The following is a 13,574-nucleotide window of genomic DNA, read 5'->3' as shown; positions in this document are numbered from 1 at the left end:
ACAGAGACTTGTCCACCACTGTTCACAGCAGCTTTATTTGTTGTGCCCCCAAACCGGACACAACCCCCATGTCTATCAACAGGTATTCCACAGGCATTGACATTCATCCACATAGTGGTACAGTACTCAGCAATGAAAAGTGAAGGGTTGATAGACACTACAACCCGGATGAACTTCAAAATCATTACGCTGAGTGAAAGAGGCCAGACAAGAAAGTGCATATTGCATGATTCCATTTATACAGAATTCTAGAAAATGCAACCCAATCTACAGTGACAGAAAGCAGAGCTGTGGGGATGCGGGGCAGGGAAAGGCAGGAAAGAGGGGGTACGGGGGGCCATGGTAACTTCTGGGTGTGATGACATCTATGTTTACTGTCTTATTGTGGTGAGGGTTTCACAGGTGTGCACGTTAACACCCATCCACCTGCACATGTGTGCTTTCTCGTGTGCCAGTGATACTGCTATGAGGCTGTCAAAGAAAGGGGAAGAATCAGCAGCCTCTGAATCCAGGGGGGTCCCTGGGCTGTGAAGTCATAGATGCATAAGAGGAGACCAGCTACAAATACCATGGCAAGTGGCAAGTCCCCAGAATGTCCATCGAGGCTGCTCATGTCAAAGCATCATGGGTGGTGGACTGCTGCTGTCCATGCCCACGTGTCACCACCTGATGAGCATCAATACCATCTAGATGACCTCACTGTGTATACCTGGTGGTCATCAGAATGTAAATTCACACACTCCAGCAGTTATATAAGTTACATTAACTTCCCCTCCTCGATCTTAGAATAATCCTCTATGTTTAAAAACACTGCTCCTCATCAGGAACCAGCTAGAGACCAAACTTCTTGGCCGGGCCTCCCAGGCTCTTCGCACTCTGGTTCTAAAGACCGTTTACCCCACGACTGTCCTACAGAAAGCCCTCTGCCTTTCTAGGCTTCCCGAACACACCACGTGCTCCCCCTTCTTCCCTCCACTCTGCCTGGAGTCCCTCAGCCTCTACTTCCTGTCTCGGGAACTCACTTGGTACTTACTCCCACCCTTGCCCTGAGACACTGCTTGTCACACTTTGCTACCTAACAAGGTATACACTTGGCATCCTCTGGCTGAGCAGAGGAGTGAGGATGAGGTTCATGGCGAGTCTGCTGCATCCACTTTGCCGTGACACCAACCAGAACCATCCCATTCACCCAACATTTACAAACTAAGTGTGCTTAGTGACAATGACAACAGAATTCTCCGAGAGCCCCCTTCCCAGGCCTGCCCTTTCCTCCCTTGGGGGCAAGTCTGGGATTACAGCCACTCAAGCCCAGAGGCCCAGTCTTGCCTATTTCTTTGTTTAAGGTTCTTGGCAGCCTCACAAAGCCGAGCCAGTCCTGCAGGCAATCCACAGAAAGCTTCTAAGGCCCCATCTACACTTGGAAAGAGCTAAGCGCCCAGGCCTACAGAAAGCCCTGGACTATTCTTGCACTCAAACATGGCTGCATGAGGGCAGACGGAGCAGAGGCAACCAGAAGTGAGTGACCATCAGAGATAAAGGACAGAGGAAAGGGCCAAGGACCCCGAGCATGGCTGGGGGACGAGGGAGACAGAGAGGAGACCCAGACACCTGTGGCCACGAGGTGGCAAGGCCAGGGGGAGTGGATTCCGGGCCTACAAGACAGATGGGTGTCCATGCTGGAGTCCCTCTGCAGAGGGAGGCCAAGAAGTGACCAACGGAAGGGTGGAAGCAGAGCCGCCTTCTGTCCAGGGCCATATGGGGCGGGACAGGGCACCCACAGTGATGTGTCGGGACACTGCCATTTGCCTGAAGAACAGTAACAGAAACAACTGGAAGCAAGACACAGCTGTGTTTCTCAGGGGCCTGACGTGGCACTCTGCCCTTCCTGTTCTCAGGGTCACAGCGTTTGACTGGCTTTGGGTCGGGGCCCTTGATCCCTGTGCAGCTCGCCCTCGAGGGTTTCCACCGTACCTTCACAGGTGCCAAGAGACACCCAAACGCGGTCTCTCAGCCTCCCCCCCAATTCCGCGCTTCCAGCCTTTCCTGAGGCCCTGAACCTAACCGCTATGCATCAGAATAGGCCGTCTCCACTAGAGGGCTCCTTTCAAGGCCAACACCCTTAGACGGTCCTTCCTTGTTTGCCCCTGAAGTAAATGAATGCAGTCACGGCAGTTCACCAGTTAAACGGCTCTTGAAAGATGTCCAAAGTTTCAAAGGACAAATGGCCCAAAGGCCCAGATGTGCTATGGGCTGACCCAGTGCCCTGCAGGCTCGCCTTTGAAGCAGAAGACCAGCCCAGAAGTGCAGAGGGGCTGGTGTCCAGGGCAGTTCTTGGGAGGACATCCCCGCGAGTTGGAGCTTCTACATTTCAGTCGTCGGTCTGAAAGCAAGTGTGGGCCGTCATTGCAGTTCCCCACACAGCCAGAGTGTGGAGCCCAATTCTAAGGCCTCGCAGAAGGAAAACTGAAACGGAGCACGAAGAGATTACAAAACCTTCCCTGGGCTAGAGGAAGAGAGCAAAAACTTTTAAGATAAGCTTTGCTAACTGCAGCTGTGCATACGCAGCATAATCAACTGTTGTTCAAAACTAACCAGGTCTTTCTGTCCCTCCTTAGTGTATGAGAGAGCTGTTTTTCCCAGGAAATCAAGGTCCAGACATCAAGATTCAGCCTCACAAGGCCAAACGCAGGCTGAAGATGAAAACTAACCAGAAAAGTCCAGACAGTCAAGGGAAAGAAATTCAGTCTCCAAGGCCAAACGCAGGCTGGTGGGAAGGCGCCAACCAGCAAGGCCACGTGCTCCCCCTCCCCTACCTAAAACCCCAGCACATGCTCCCCCTTGAAACCTTTAAAACCTCTTGCCTCCTATCTTTCCGGGAGATGGGACAAATTTGAGAGCTCTTGTCTCCCGGCTGAAGTCACCCGAAATAAAAACTCTTTCCTTGCCATAAGCCTGGTGTTCCAGTTTTATTTGGCCCCTCTTGTGTGGTGGGTAAAGAACCTGGGTATGTAGCTGGTAACAAAACCATAGGCATCCTCTCAAGCCGCTCTCTGACCTGTATTCCATGCAAGACCCGTTCAGCTCCTGTCCCGTACCTGCTTATCATATCCGAAAGGAAATGGTACTCATAACTGCACTGCTGCAAAACGCTAATGAAGAGGAGGAAAATTGGACCGAGACCTGAGAACCAACAAACCAAAAGATGCATTGCTACTTGAAATGTCACTTGTCTGGGCAAGCATTTGGGGATCCTGGAGCTTTCCAGGGCATTCCAAAACCAGAGAGCAAGTGCCCAGCACCTCTCCGGGCAAACCCACTTTCTGCTGAAAACATCTGGACATCCCCCCACCCCGCACCTAGTCATCTTCAGGTGTGGGTCCCAAGATGAAAACAGGAGCTCACGTTAAAAACTGAGTTAGCTTATCCAGTAGAACCAATGGGAGGATGTTACACTGGGGAGCCACTCTTCTTTATTAAAGAAGATTTATTAAACGTTACTGACTCGCCTGTAGGAGCGAAATCACTCACTTACTAGAGTGATGGAAATGGACATCAGAGCACACGGATCTGTGCTCTTCCCGGTTTCCATCACGTGGCACTTGTTGCCTCAATCCCGGTCAGGCCACAGTTGAACAAAACGAGAATAGAGCCCAAGCACATGGCATCCTGCCACTCTCCCCTGCCCTGCATGGGGATTGGTATCCTGAATCCATGCCAGCCCTAGCCAAGATTGTCTGCACCTCCGAAAAACACACACCTCCCCACGACCTCTCCACGGACTTCAAAGACACCCTTCCTAATACTTCTTTTTCTATTGGAAAACCCAAAGTTGCAAATACTTTCAACTTCCTCAAGGTAAAGCTAGAGCCAACTATGATCTAGAACCCAGGTTCAATGTGCTAAGGGGGCAACATTGACTTCACAAGCATTTACTGAGTGCCAAGCACTGGGCTTGGAAACTAGGGCCCCAAAGACGAGCATGACGCGCAGAGCAGAAAGCCGTCAAAGCACACAGGGATGCGGACCCAGAGAGGGAGGCTATGAGGTAAGAGCAAGTCACAAGAACTCTAGAACTTTTCCTAAGTCCTAAGTGTGTAGACTCATTTTAATCTATCCATGTAAATCACGTCTCTCTCGTGCTCCTGCAGTCTCCTGGCACTCGGAGCTCCAGTAGCCGCACAGTCCTGTGTGTCTGGGGATTCCCACACTGTCCTGGCGGGTCTTTGGCCCTCCCCCGTCTGTCAGGGAGGGTGCACACTCCTTGGAGGCCCCAGGGGGGTTCTCCAGCACCACCTGCCTGCCCTCGGGTAGTTTGTGTGACAGAGCCAGAGCCCCTGGGAGTGAAGAGGGCTGGAAGCATGTGGCAAGCCGACCAGGACACTGGGCTGAGAGCACCAAAGGGCAGAACTCCCAGGCCCAGCTCTGGGGACAGCATGGGCAGAACAGGTCACAGCCTGCCAGCAGCTGGCCCCCGGCCAGCGGGAGCTTTCTCTTTGAGAACCTCTTAGTCTCAATAGCAGTAAAGTGCCATTTGACGGGTCCACCCTGTCTCTCCAGAGCTACAGGGGAGGAGGGAGAAGAGGGGCCAGGCTTGCCACCACACTAATCAGGTGTTGGGCCTGGGGCGGCCCCCTTTCTCCTGGCTGAGGTCCTCTCAGAGGGTTGGGGGGATTCTTAGATAAGGAGAGATTGCCTGACACTCTCATATGGAAAAAATCTCTATCTTCAACTTACATTACCCTGGACACAAAAACATTCAGAGCAACTGAACCTCCAATATTTGAAGGACTGTCATGTGAAAGACAGATCCCATGAGAGAGCCGTTACTGGGCACTCTCTGTGCAAATACCCAAGCTGTCTTCCTTTCCTCCTGATTGGCTCCAGCCACAAGGAGCTTTAGGCACTGAGGGTGGGAAGGAGGGCCAGAGAGGCCAGGGTGGCTTTTGCTGGTGGGGTCTTGGGGGCAGAAGGCAGCGGGTGGGGCAAGCCCAGGGGCCTGTTGTGCAGGGAGGAGACCAAAGGCAGCAGGGCGGCCCGTGGCAGAGGCTGCCATGCTGCCATGACTTGCCTGGAGCCCACTCCTAGGAGGGACCAGAGCGAAAGGGCTGAGAGTCCCTGGGCCTCATCCTCTTCATCGGGCCCAGGCCACCATCCTCCAGAACTCTCCAGCTCCGAGAAGATGGGGCCTGGGCACTGCTCCTCCCGGAAGCAGCTGGGGGCGCCCACGGAAGGCTGTGGCTTTCAGGAATAAGGACCAATGGCCTGGAAAAGGATTGGGCCACTGCTGAGCATGAGATCAGGGTGTCCTGTGCCCTCCTATGGAGCAGCAGGCTCCTAGAGGAGACGCCACTTCCTGAAGGCTGACAATGTGGGCACGAGCGGTCCACGAGCGCATTTGCCTGAGTCCATTTTCAGACTGTTTCTTGAAGAATTTGAGGTGATGTCACAGTCAAGCCACAGCCTAGTCGTAGAGCCCACAATTTGGAATTCCCTCAAGTTCCTTCTGTTTATAAGCTCTTAAAGGATTAAAGTGCTTTTAGTGTCTTCTATCTGGAAACACTAACAAGTCTTGGGGTGAAGCGAACAACCCATGCGGGGCAAGCATACATTCAGCAGCCCCAATATGGAATACAAATCCGCTCACACGGCAGCTCCACATGCTGGCACACATGCCTGTGCACACACGACAGTGGCCGCCCATGCAGGGCAGTCTCTATGCCTCGATTGCATCATTAAGGACCAAAGGGGGGGAGCGGGAGGCCCTCATTTGAAACCATGCCCTCCTGAAGACAGCCCATGTCAGACTGCACTGGGGGCAGCCGCGCGTTTGGAGTCTATCCAGTGTCTCTCGTCCTCAGGGCAGGGCTCTGCAGGGGGTCTCCTGAGGGCCTAGGAGGCTGGCCCTTTCTCGCAGTCGCTCCCCACCAAGGGCTTCCTTCCACCACGAGTTTTCTGATGGTGGCTGAGCTGCGACTCCCCCTTGAAGGCCTCGCCACACTTGCCATGCTCGCTGCGGGTGCAGGGCTCCTGGCTGCTGTGGGCGCGCCGTCCCTCGGCCTTCCCGCCCCCGCCGCACCCCGGCCGGCGCTCCAGGAGGACGAAGCAGTCTGCGCACTCGTGAACTGCCTGGTGCTTGAAGAGGTTGGCGCGCCTGCTGAAGGCCTTCCCGCACTCGCTGCACTCGTAAGGCCTCTCGCCACTGTGCACCCGCCGGTGCTGACTGAGGCCTGAGCGCCCCCGGAAGGCCTTCCCGCACTCCTTGCACTCAAACGGCTTCTCCCCGCTGTGGACACGCTGGTGGTGAATGAGCTGGGAGACGCCCTTGAAGGCTTTTGGACACTGGCTGCAGGCGTAGGGCTTCTGGCCGCTGTGGGTGCGCTGGTGCTCGATGAGGTTGGAGCTCCTGCTGAAGGCCTTCCCGCACTCGCTGCAGGCGTAGGGCCGTTCGCCGCTGTGCACACGCCGGTGCTCCAGGAGCGCGAAGCTGCGCCGGAACAGTTTCCCACACTCTGGGCACGCGTAGGGCTTCTCGCCGCTGTGGATAATCTGGTGCTTGATGAGGTTGGAGCTGCGCGTGAAGGCCTTGCCGCACTCGCTGCACGTGAAGGGTTTCTCACCGCTGTGGATGCGCTGGTGCTCCAGGAGGGCGAAGCTGCGCCGGAAGAGTTTCCCGCACTCCGAGCACTCATAGGGCTTCTCGCCGCTGTGAATTATCCGGTGCTTGATGAGGTTGGAGCTCCGGCTGAAGGATTTCCCACACTGCTGACACAGGTACCGCTTCTCTGCTCCTTGGGAGCACTGTTGCCTTAGCACAGGATCCTGACTAGTGCCGAGGTCACTTCTCTGCAGGATCTCTCTTCCCTCGCCAGAAGAGCTGCCTGGACCTTTCTCCCTCGGATGGTCACCCCTGCTGGAACCTGTTTGTGGAGAGAGAGCATGTTTCTGTCTGTGCTCCAGCGTTCCCTCCAGTAGCCTGGCTACCTGGCCCTCATTGCTGCTCTGAAGATTGGCCCCTGTGAGTTCTTTTGGACAATGTTTCTGCTTTGAAATCGACATCTTGCTTTTTATCCTGTCACCTGTAAAGACAAAGAGCACCAACCAGTGTCACTCCCTCCCTGGGTCTCTATTTAGGGTTTGTTCTTCATCTTCACCCTCAAGTCAAGGCTGAAAAGAGATGAATCAGGACACCAGGACATGGGGGAAGAAGCAAGATGATCATTGGCAGACAGGAGAGCAAGAGGGGAGGAGGTAGTAATGAGCTGGAAATAGCAGAGCTGGTGGGAGACAGCAGGAGGCACTCCCTTCATCTGGTACCTTGACAGGGAATTCCATGGGAGATGTAAATCTGCCCCGAAAGAGAATTTCCCACCTAAAGTGACCATGCCACCCTCCGTTGGCCACTGCTCTTTGAAAATGGCTCAGGCAAGCCGGCTGAGTGCCCCTCACTCACCTGCTTGCATACCTGTGGCGGCCCCCATCCTGCAGATGTCTGCTACCCAGGGCTCCTGCCCTTGCTCCAGCCGGGAGACCAGGTGAGGCTTGGAGGATGAAAATCCTGTCCATGGAAATGAAGCAGATGAGTCACTCCTGAACTCAGCCCAGCCTTACTATCTTCAGGAACAGCAAAGAACTCACAGCAGCACTGCGTCCCACATCCTTGTTGCAAACCACAGTGTCTGTGCCCAGTCGTGAGAGGGAGCCACAGGGGTGTCTTCGCCAGCCCAGAACTGCGACGTGGTATTATTTGGCCTGCAGGGAGGGTGGCAGGCTTGTGGGAAATGAGGGATCTGTGTAGAGACCCCCAAGGGACAGACGAAGGGCTGGAGCAAGGATCTACAGGGGGCGAGGCCCCAGGGAGTCTCAGGAATCAGAAAAAGCCAAGGGGCTGCCTGTGCCCCAAAAGCTGAAGTCCCCTGTTTCACCATCAAACAGAGCAGATGTCTCAGTCCCTTATGCGAAACTCAACTGAGGATTCCAGAACTCCCCTGTGAATCCCAGATCTGCCTGGTGAGGGTCAGAAAGAACCAAAGGGAAGAAGCTAGTCTCTCTCTGTGGGGTGAGATTACAGAGGCGAGATCTGCAGAGCCCAAAAGGAGAAATGGAGTGAACGGATCCCCTGCAACCCGAAGGCAGTGGGGTGCAGCAGGGGTGTCTGCCCCAGCTCCTTGCCGGATTTCTCCAGGCTGGAAGACCAAGTGCATGCCTGCTCCTGGGACTCTGTGTCCCGAGCCCTCTGTGGCTTGATGCAAAGAAAAGGTGCTTCTAAACTCTCTAACATGAAACGAATGTAAAATGCAACTTTGGTACAAATGAATTAAGACTAAAATAGTGCATACAAATATTGGAGGACAATTTGCATCTATCTTTTGGGTAGAAGAGGTTTAGTTAACCCATGATTTTATATGCAAAGCAGGTTTGACATTTACCTAAAACATTTAGCTAAAAACTGTGCTATTGAGACAAAAGCTGGGCTACACTGGATTACTGATCTGATGGGGAAATGCATTTATTCTTGGGCTCACAGTAACCAAGAAGCAAAGACACCCAGAAATAAATTGAGTTCAGAGGCAGAGCAGGGGGACTGTGTGTGTGACAGGGGTCCTTACCCAGTGACACCAAATGGCGGTAGTTCTCCAGCATCACTTGCTTGTAGAGGATCCTTTGTCTGAGATCCAGAAGCTTCCATTCTGTCTTGGTGAAGTACACGGATACGTCCTCAAAAGATACTGGCACCTAAAACGAGCCAATCCTGTGGCTGCAGGGGAATTCACCCCCGTGGGTCCCAGGATGAGCTGGCAGCAATTAAACATGAGGTGGGGGAGCCACAGAGAGCTTGGCAGCTGGGGAGGCTCAGAATTGCAAGAGTTGTGAGGCAGGGACATGAGGAGGCGGCAGATGGAGACTGCTAAGGGGAGACACTGAGGCCAGGGGCCGCCCACAGTCTGGGAGCCCCACTCACCTTGGGTCTGGCCATGAGGAGAATGGCTGCCATCGCAGAGGCACAGAGAAGCTAAGGGAAGCAGAATGATCCAGGTGTGAGCTGAGGCCCACCCCACTCCAGTATAACCTCATCCAAATAAGGTCCTGTTCACAGCCACTGGGGGACAGGACTTCAACAGATCTTTTTTGAGGGGGGTACAATTCAACCCACAACTCTTTCCCCAGCTGAGCTTCTGTCCCCTCTCCTTCCCTGTGTAGTGGGCCCCAGACAGGGACTGGCTCCCTCCTCACGCTAGGCTCCACCAACGAGGCTTTCAAGGGAGTGTGTTTGTTTTCTCCTCTCTTTTTCTCATTTCCTTCGTTCCTCAGCCCTCTTCCCATGTGGGCGGCACCACGACCCCGACTTTCCAACCATCCCTGGAAGCTCCATTGCCGATCCCTTTCCCCCTCAGGTTGGGGTTCTTACAGAAAAAATCCCAATACACACATACCACCTCCACCTGCAAACAGACTTGCTCTCAAGAAGAAGAGAAAGACTCAGCTGGTGAGATGCACAACAGAAGGGCTCACAGTGGCTGGGGGAGGGGTGCTGTTTGAAGGGGTAGCATTCAGGCTGAGAGCTGCAGGCTGGGGGTGAGCAAAGAGAGGGCCCGAGCTCCACGCTCATGGTGCTAAAAACTGGGGGGGGCGTACAGAAGGTGAGGCCATGGGCTCCTCGGGGACAAGTGGGAGCTGGGGCTCACACTAAGGGCAGGAAGAGTGTGTCATTGACAAAGTGGACAGAATCAGATCTCTCCACATCAGTTCTCAGTGCCAGAAGATGGACGGGGGGTGCAAAAGAAAGTTTGCTCCAAGAATGTTATCTCTATCCTACTGGAGACCACCCTGTGGAAGTCCGGGTGGAGGAGCTGAGGAACCAGGCAGTGGCTGGTGAGGGAGTGGGCCAAGAGCATTCCTTACGCTGCCGTGGGCGACCACAGCTTGTTTGTGCCGCAGGAGAGAGGACGAGGGGACGAGGTCCTTGGAGCATTTAAATCATCCCAAAGTCCCTTATCACTCATGACGAGCTGTCAATCAACACTGGCCCACAATAAATAAACTCACATGTCTGACGGAGAAGTTTATATTAATCAGAGAGAAAGAATCCCTTAAGGTGGAATGGACGCTAAAACCACCAGGTGAAAGACGGAGGGAGAACAGACATCTCCGTAAGGTCAAAATGTCTTCCCCTGTTTACTGCTGGTCACGAGAGAGAAAGCAAACCTAACGGCGGGACAGAAGTGGGACGTGCCTGCTGTGGGGATGCCGTGGGGAGTGCCGAGGCTGCCCAGGAGGGCTCTTGCCAAAGCTTGACCTGAGGCTAATGCAGCCTTGGGACCCAACGTCCAGTTTACAGAGGATCTTGGGGACAGAGGGCCCAGTTAAAGACACCAGAAGGAAGCAACCAGCCCGATCCAGAAAGTGGGCTCTTCCCCAGTCTCTTCTGCAAATCAGTGTCATGGGGAAATGAGGAGGCTGGGGAGGGAGACTGTTCTAGATGAAAAGAGATTTAAGGAGACAACAGCCAAGCGCAGTGGGAGTCCTTGATGAGATGCTGGCATGAAGGAAAGAGGAGTCAAAGGCATTGGGGGGCATGGAAGGCTGACTGTGGAGCGCCTCTTAGGACAACGGGGGCCACTGCTGCACATGTGTTGGATGGATAATGGCACTGGGTCGTAGAAGAAAATGTCCTTTTCCAGAGACGCACATTGAAGCATTTGGGGAGAAAATGGCATGTAAATTTACTTTAAAATATTTCAGCATGAACAAAGGAAAGAGAGAAGGGGAGAGAAAGAGAGAGAGAGCGAGAAACAAGCGAGGAAAGCTGGAGGCTGCTGCTAACCCAGGGAGGGGGGTACCCAGGTTTCATTAGACTATTCTCTCTACTTGTCTGGTTGCTTGACAGTGTTCAAAATTAAAAGGGAAAATAGTTTGATGGCTCCTCAATAAGTAAACATAGCTGCCATATGAGCCAGCAGTTCCACTCCTGGGCATTTACTCAAAGAATTGAGAACAGGTGTTCACACAAAAACTTGCACACTCATGTCAACTGCAGCATGATACACAGTGGCCAAAAGGTGGAAGCACCCCAAGTGTCCATCGACAGAAGAATGGATAAACAAAACGTGGTCTATCCACACGACGGAATATTATTCGGCCATAAAGAGGAATGAAATCCTGACACACGCTACAATGTGGATGGTCCTTGGAGACATTATGCTCAGTGAAAGAAGCCAGACACAACACAAAAGGCCACATACCATGCGATTTCCATTTCTATGCTGTAAGATAATATTTCACAAGAGCTGTCTTGACCTAGTTTTGAAGTTATGACTAAAAACTCTTTTCTCTGCCCTTCTCAGGCGGTTGGCTAAGCTCCCACCCCAACTACCTCTCTTATTGGGGCCCTCTCTCTGGGGCCACTGGACACACACCCTCAAGCCCCCCTCATCGGGCTGCCACACTCCCGGGCGAGGGGGCAGACAGTTAGGGACAGCCTCTCTGCAGCGGAGCCTGCGGAATCATTCCGCAAAATCTCGCTACCCCTACCCAAGGGGCATCCTTACACCTGAAGGATGATTCCAGGCCCCAGAGCTCAGGTTTCCCTGAAACCCGACACTGGGCACACAGGTGAGGGGCCATCAGCCAGTGCACTGCAGGCAAGGCCCCTTCAGCCTGGGAACCCAGATGCCATCTGCCAGCCTCCTCCCAGGCGGGTCTACCCCAAGGAGGGGTGTAGCCTGCCACGCTGCTTGCTGAGCCTGACCCGGGTAAAGCTGAGTAAGTGGGGCACCCCCCGGGGAGGAGAGGAGCAGAGGGGAGAGCAGTGCTGCCCACTGAAATGAAGCAGGGCCAGAAAGGGAGAGGCAGCCAGTGGGCTTCAGCGCTGCTGCCTTCAAGACACCACGAGATGGGGCTAGTTCCCTGGTAGAAGAATGCAGAAAACAAACAAATAACAACAGGAAAGCCGGTCTGCAACTCCACGCAGGCTGGATCAGGAATGGGGGCTTTTTCATCCACAAGGCGGGACACGGTCAGGCTTCCTCCTTCCCGGTGGAACTTCCTCTGGGGTCCTGCAATTCAAGGCCCCAACTGCCTCCTCTCGGCCCCAGCAGCCCTCCCTGAGGCCCATGTCACCTGCCACCCACCTGGTGGAAAGGCCTGAGGACCCAGGGCCTGGGGAGGCCGGCCTCAGCCCAGAGCTGAGGTCTGGCCCAGGAGCTGCCACAGGTCAGCCCAGGGCCCTCCACATGGCTTGCTCCAGGAAAGCCCTCTGATGAGCAGGGGCCAGAGGCTGACCTGGACATAAACAGGGCCACCTCCTAAGGGGGTTCTGTCTTTGCTATCCTTCTCTGCTCACAGCCCTCCCTGGGGTGCCCATCTCACTCAGAGTAAACCCACATGGTCCTTCCTGACCTGGCCCTCCCCTCCTCCGAGCCCCTTCCTCCCTCTGCTCCAGTCACACTGGCCTCCCAGTTCTTCCTACCACACACCAGGCCACTCCTGCCTCAGGGCCTTTGCACTGGCTGTTCCCTCTGCCTGGAACACTCTCTCACCTCCTTCAAGTTTTTCAGAAATGTCACCTTCTAACTGCACTACTTAAACTTGCAACCCGACCCCTCCTCTCCCTCCTCCTGCTCTATTTTTCCCCATGGCACTTACACCGTTTAACATACTCTCTAATTCTTAATTTCTTATCTGTCCTGCCACTGGATTGGACCCCGGAGCAGGATGCAGGGAGCTTGCCGTTTGGTTCCCCGAGACATCTGGCATGCCTGCAGCAGCCTGGCCCATAGCAGGTGCTGGCAGCGATCTGTAGGCAGCCCCGGCACAGCCCCCCCTCGGCTCAGCTCACCTCGCTCCCTCTCTTGCCCTTCCACAGGGCCTTCCATCCTGCCTGTGGCTTCCTCTTCTTATGCCTTCTCATGGTGTGCTCGTCACTGCCAACACCCCAATGCCAAGGGGCACAACCCCCAACCCCTGACAGCTGCAGGAGCACGTCTGGGCGCCCTCAGGGCCTGTGCCCGTGGGCGGGCCACCAGGCGCTCCAGGGCAGGAGTGCCGCGACCTCACAATGCCTGCCTGCCCAGCGCTCCCAGGCGTAGAGGCACAACATCCAAACTTACCAGGCGGCTCGGCGACGGCGACAGCGGCGGGATGCTCTCTAGCCAGTCCCAGGGTCAGCGGCGAACCGCAGCTGGAGAAGAGAAACTGGGAACAGGGGCTGCTTCTCCCTGGCGCCCAGCCCTGGCGGGCCCCTCTCCGTTGGCACCCAGCAAGGCGGCAGCCCCGAGGGCCGGCCAGCAGCACTCCGCGCTCGCCGCCTTCCAGGGCATCCAGACTGTCGCCACCGCAGCTCCCTCACCACCTCGCCACCTGCCGAGATGGCCCCCGCCGAGGGCCTCCGCGGCCCAGCCCGGCCGGCGTACCCAGGCTCTGCGGACCGCCAGGCTGCCCGTCCCCCAGTCCCCCGCAGGCCCGAGGCCAAGGCCACTGCCTCCGAGAAGCCCTCCCGGGCAGCGCCCCCAGGAGGCGGCGGGGTTCCCGGCCGAGTCTTGACCTCGTTCCTGGGCGCCACTTGGGAGGCACGTTCC

The 13,574-nt window shown here is 55.1% G+C and overlaps 1 protein-coding gene across 2 annotated transcripts; it reads right to left on the bottom strand.

Annotated features, from left to right (window-relative positions):
• Positions 1 to 13,574, bottom strand: ZFP92 (ZFP92 zinc finger protein). Of its 2 annotated transcripts, none has more exons than XM_058534927.1 (5): positions 13,107 to 13,574; positions 8,960 to 9,010; positions 8,607 to 8,733; positions 7,451 to 7,555; positions 1 to 7,076 (listed from the first exon to the last, which is right to left on the bottom strand). In XM_058534927.1, exons 2-5 carry the CDS (start codon positions 8,990 to 8,992, stop codon positions 5,890 to 5,892), a joined length of 1,452 nt encoding a protein of 483 aa, XP_058390910.1. In that variant the 5' UTR covers positions 8,993 to 9,010; positions 13,107 to 13,574; the 3' UTR covers positions 1 to 5,889. The 2 variants fall into 2 exon arrangements, with proteins under 2 accessions (XP_058390910.1, XP_058390911.1); XM_058534928.1 differs by having other exon boundaries at positions 1 to 6,917.

This window comes from Diceros bicornis, chromosome X (assembly GCF_020826845.1).
Source record: "Diceros bicornis minor isolate mBicDic1 chromosome X, mDicBic1.mat.cur, whole genome shotgun sequence".
Lineage (NCBI taxonomy): Eukaryota > Metazoa > Chordata > Mammalia > Perissodactyla > Rhinocerotidae > Diceros > Diceros bicornis.
The sequence above is the reverse complement of the archived record's forward strand: the minus strand, read 5'-3'. Positions and strand labels throughout refer to the sequence as shown.

What these genes read in the sequence shown, in the direction of transcription:
- ZFP92 (XM_058534927.1), bottom strand. Translation starts at nt 8,992, where the DNA reads ATGGCAGCCATTCTCCTCATGGCCAGACCCAAG. An exon ending in TCCTCATGGCCAGACCCAAG is followed by an intron (nt 8,734 to 8,959) that starts GTGAGTGGGGCT and finishes GGCTCGTTTTAG; the next exon opens with GTGCCAGTATCTTTTGAGGA. An exon ending in CCGCCATTTGGTGTCACTGG is followed by an intron (nt 7,556 to 8,606) that starts GTAAGGACCCCT and finishes TTCCATGGACAG; the next exon opens with GATTTTCATCCTCCAAGCCT.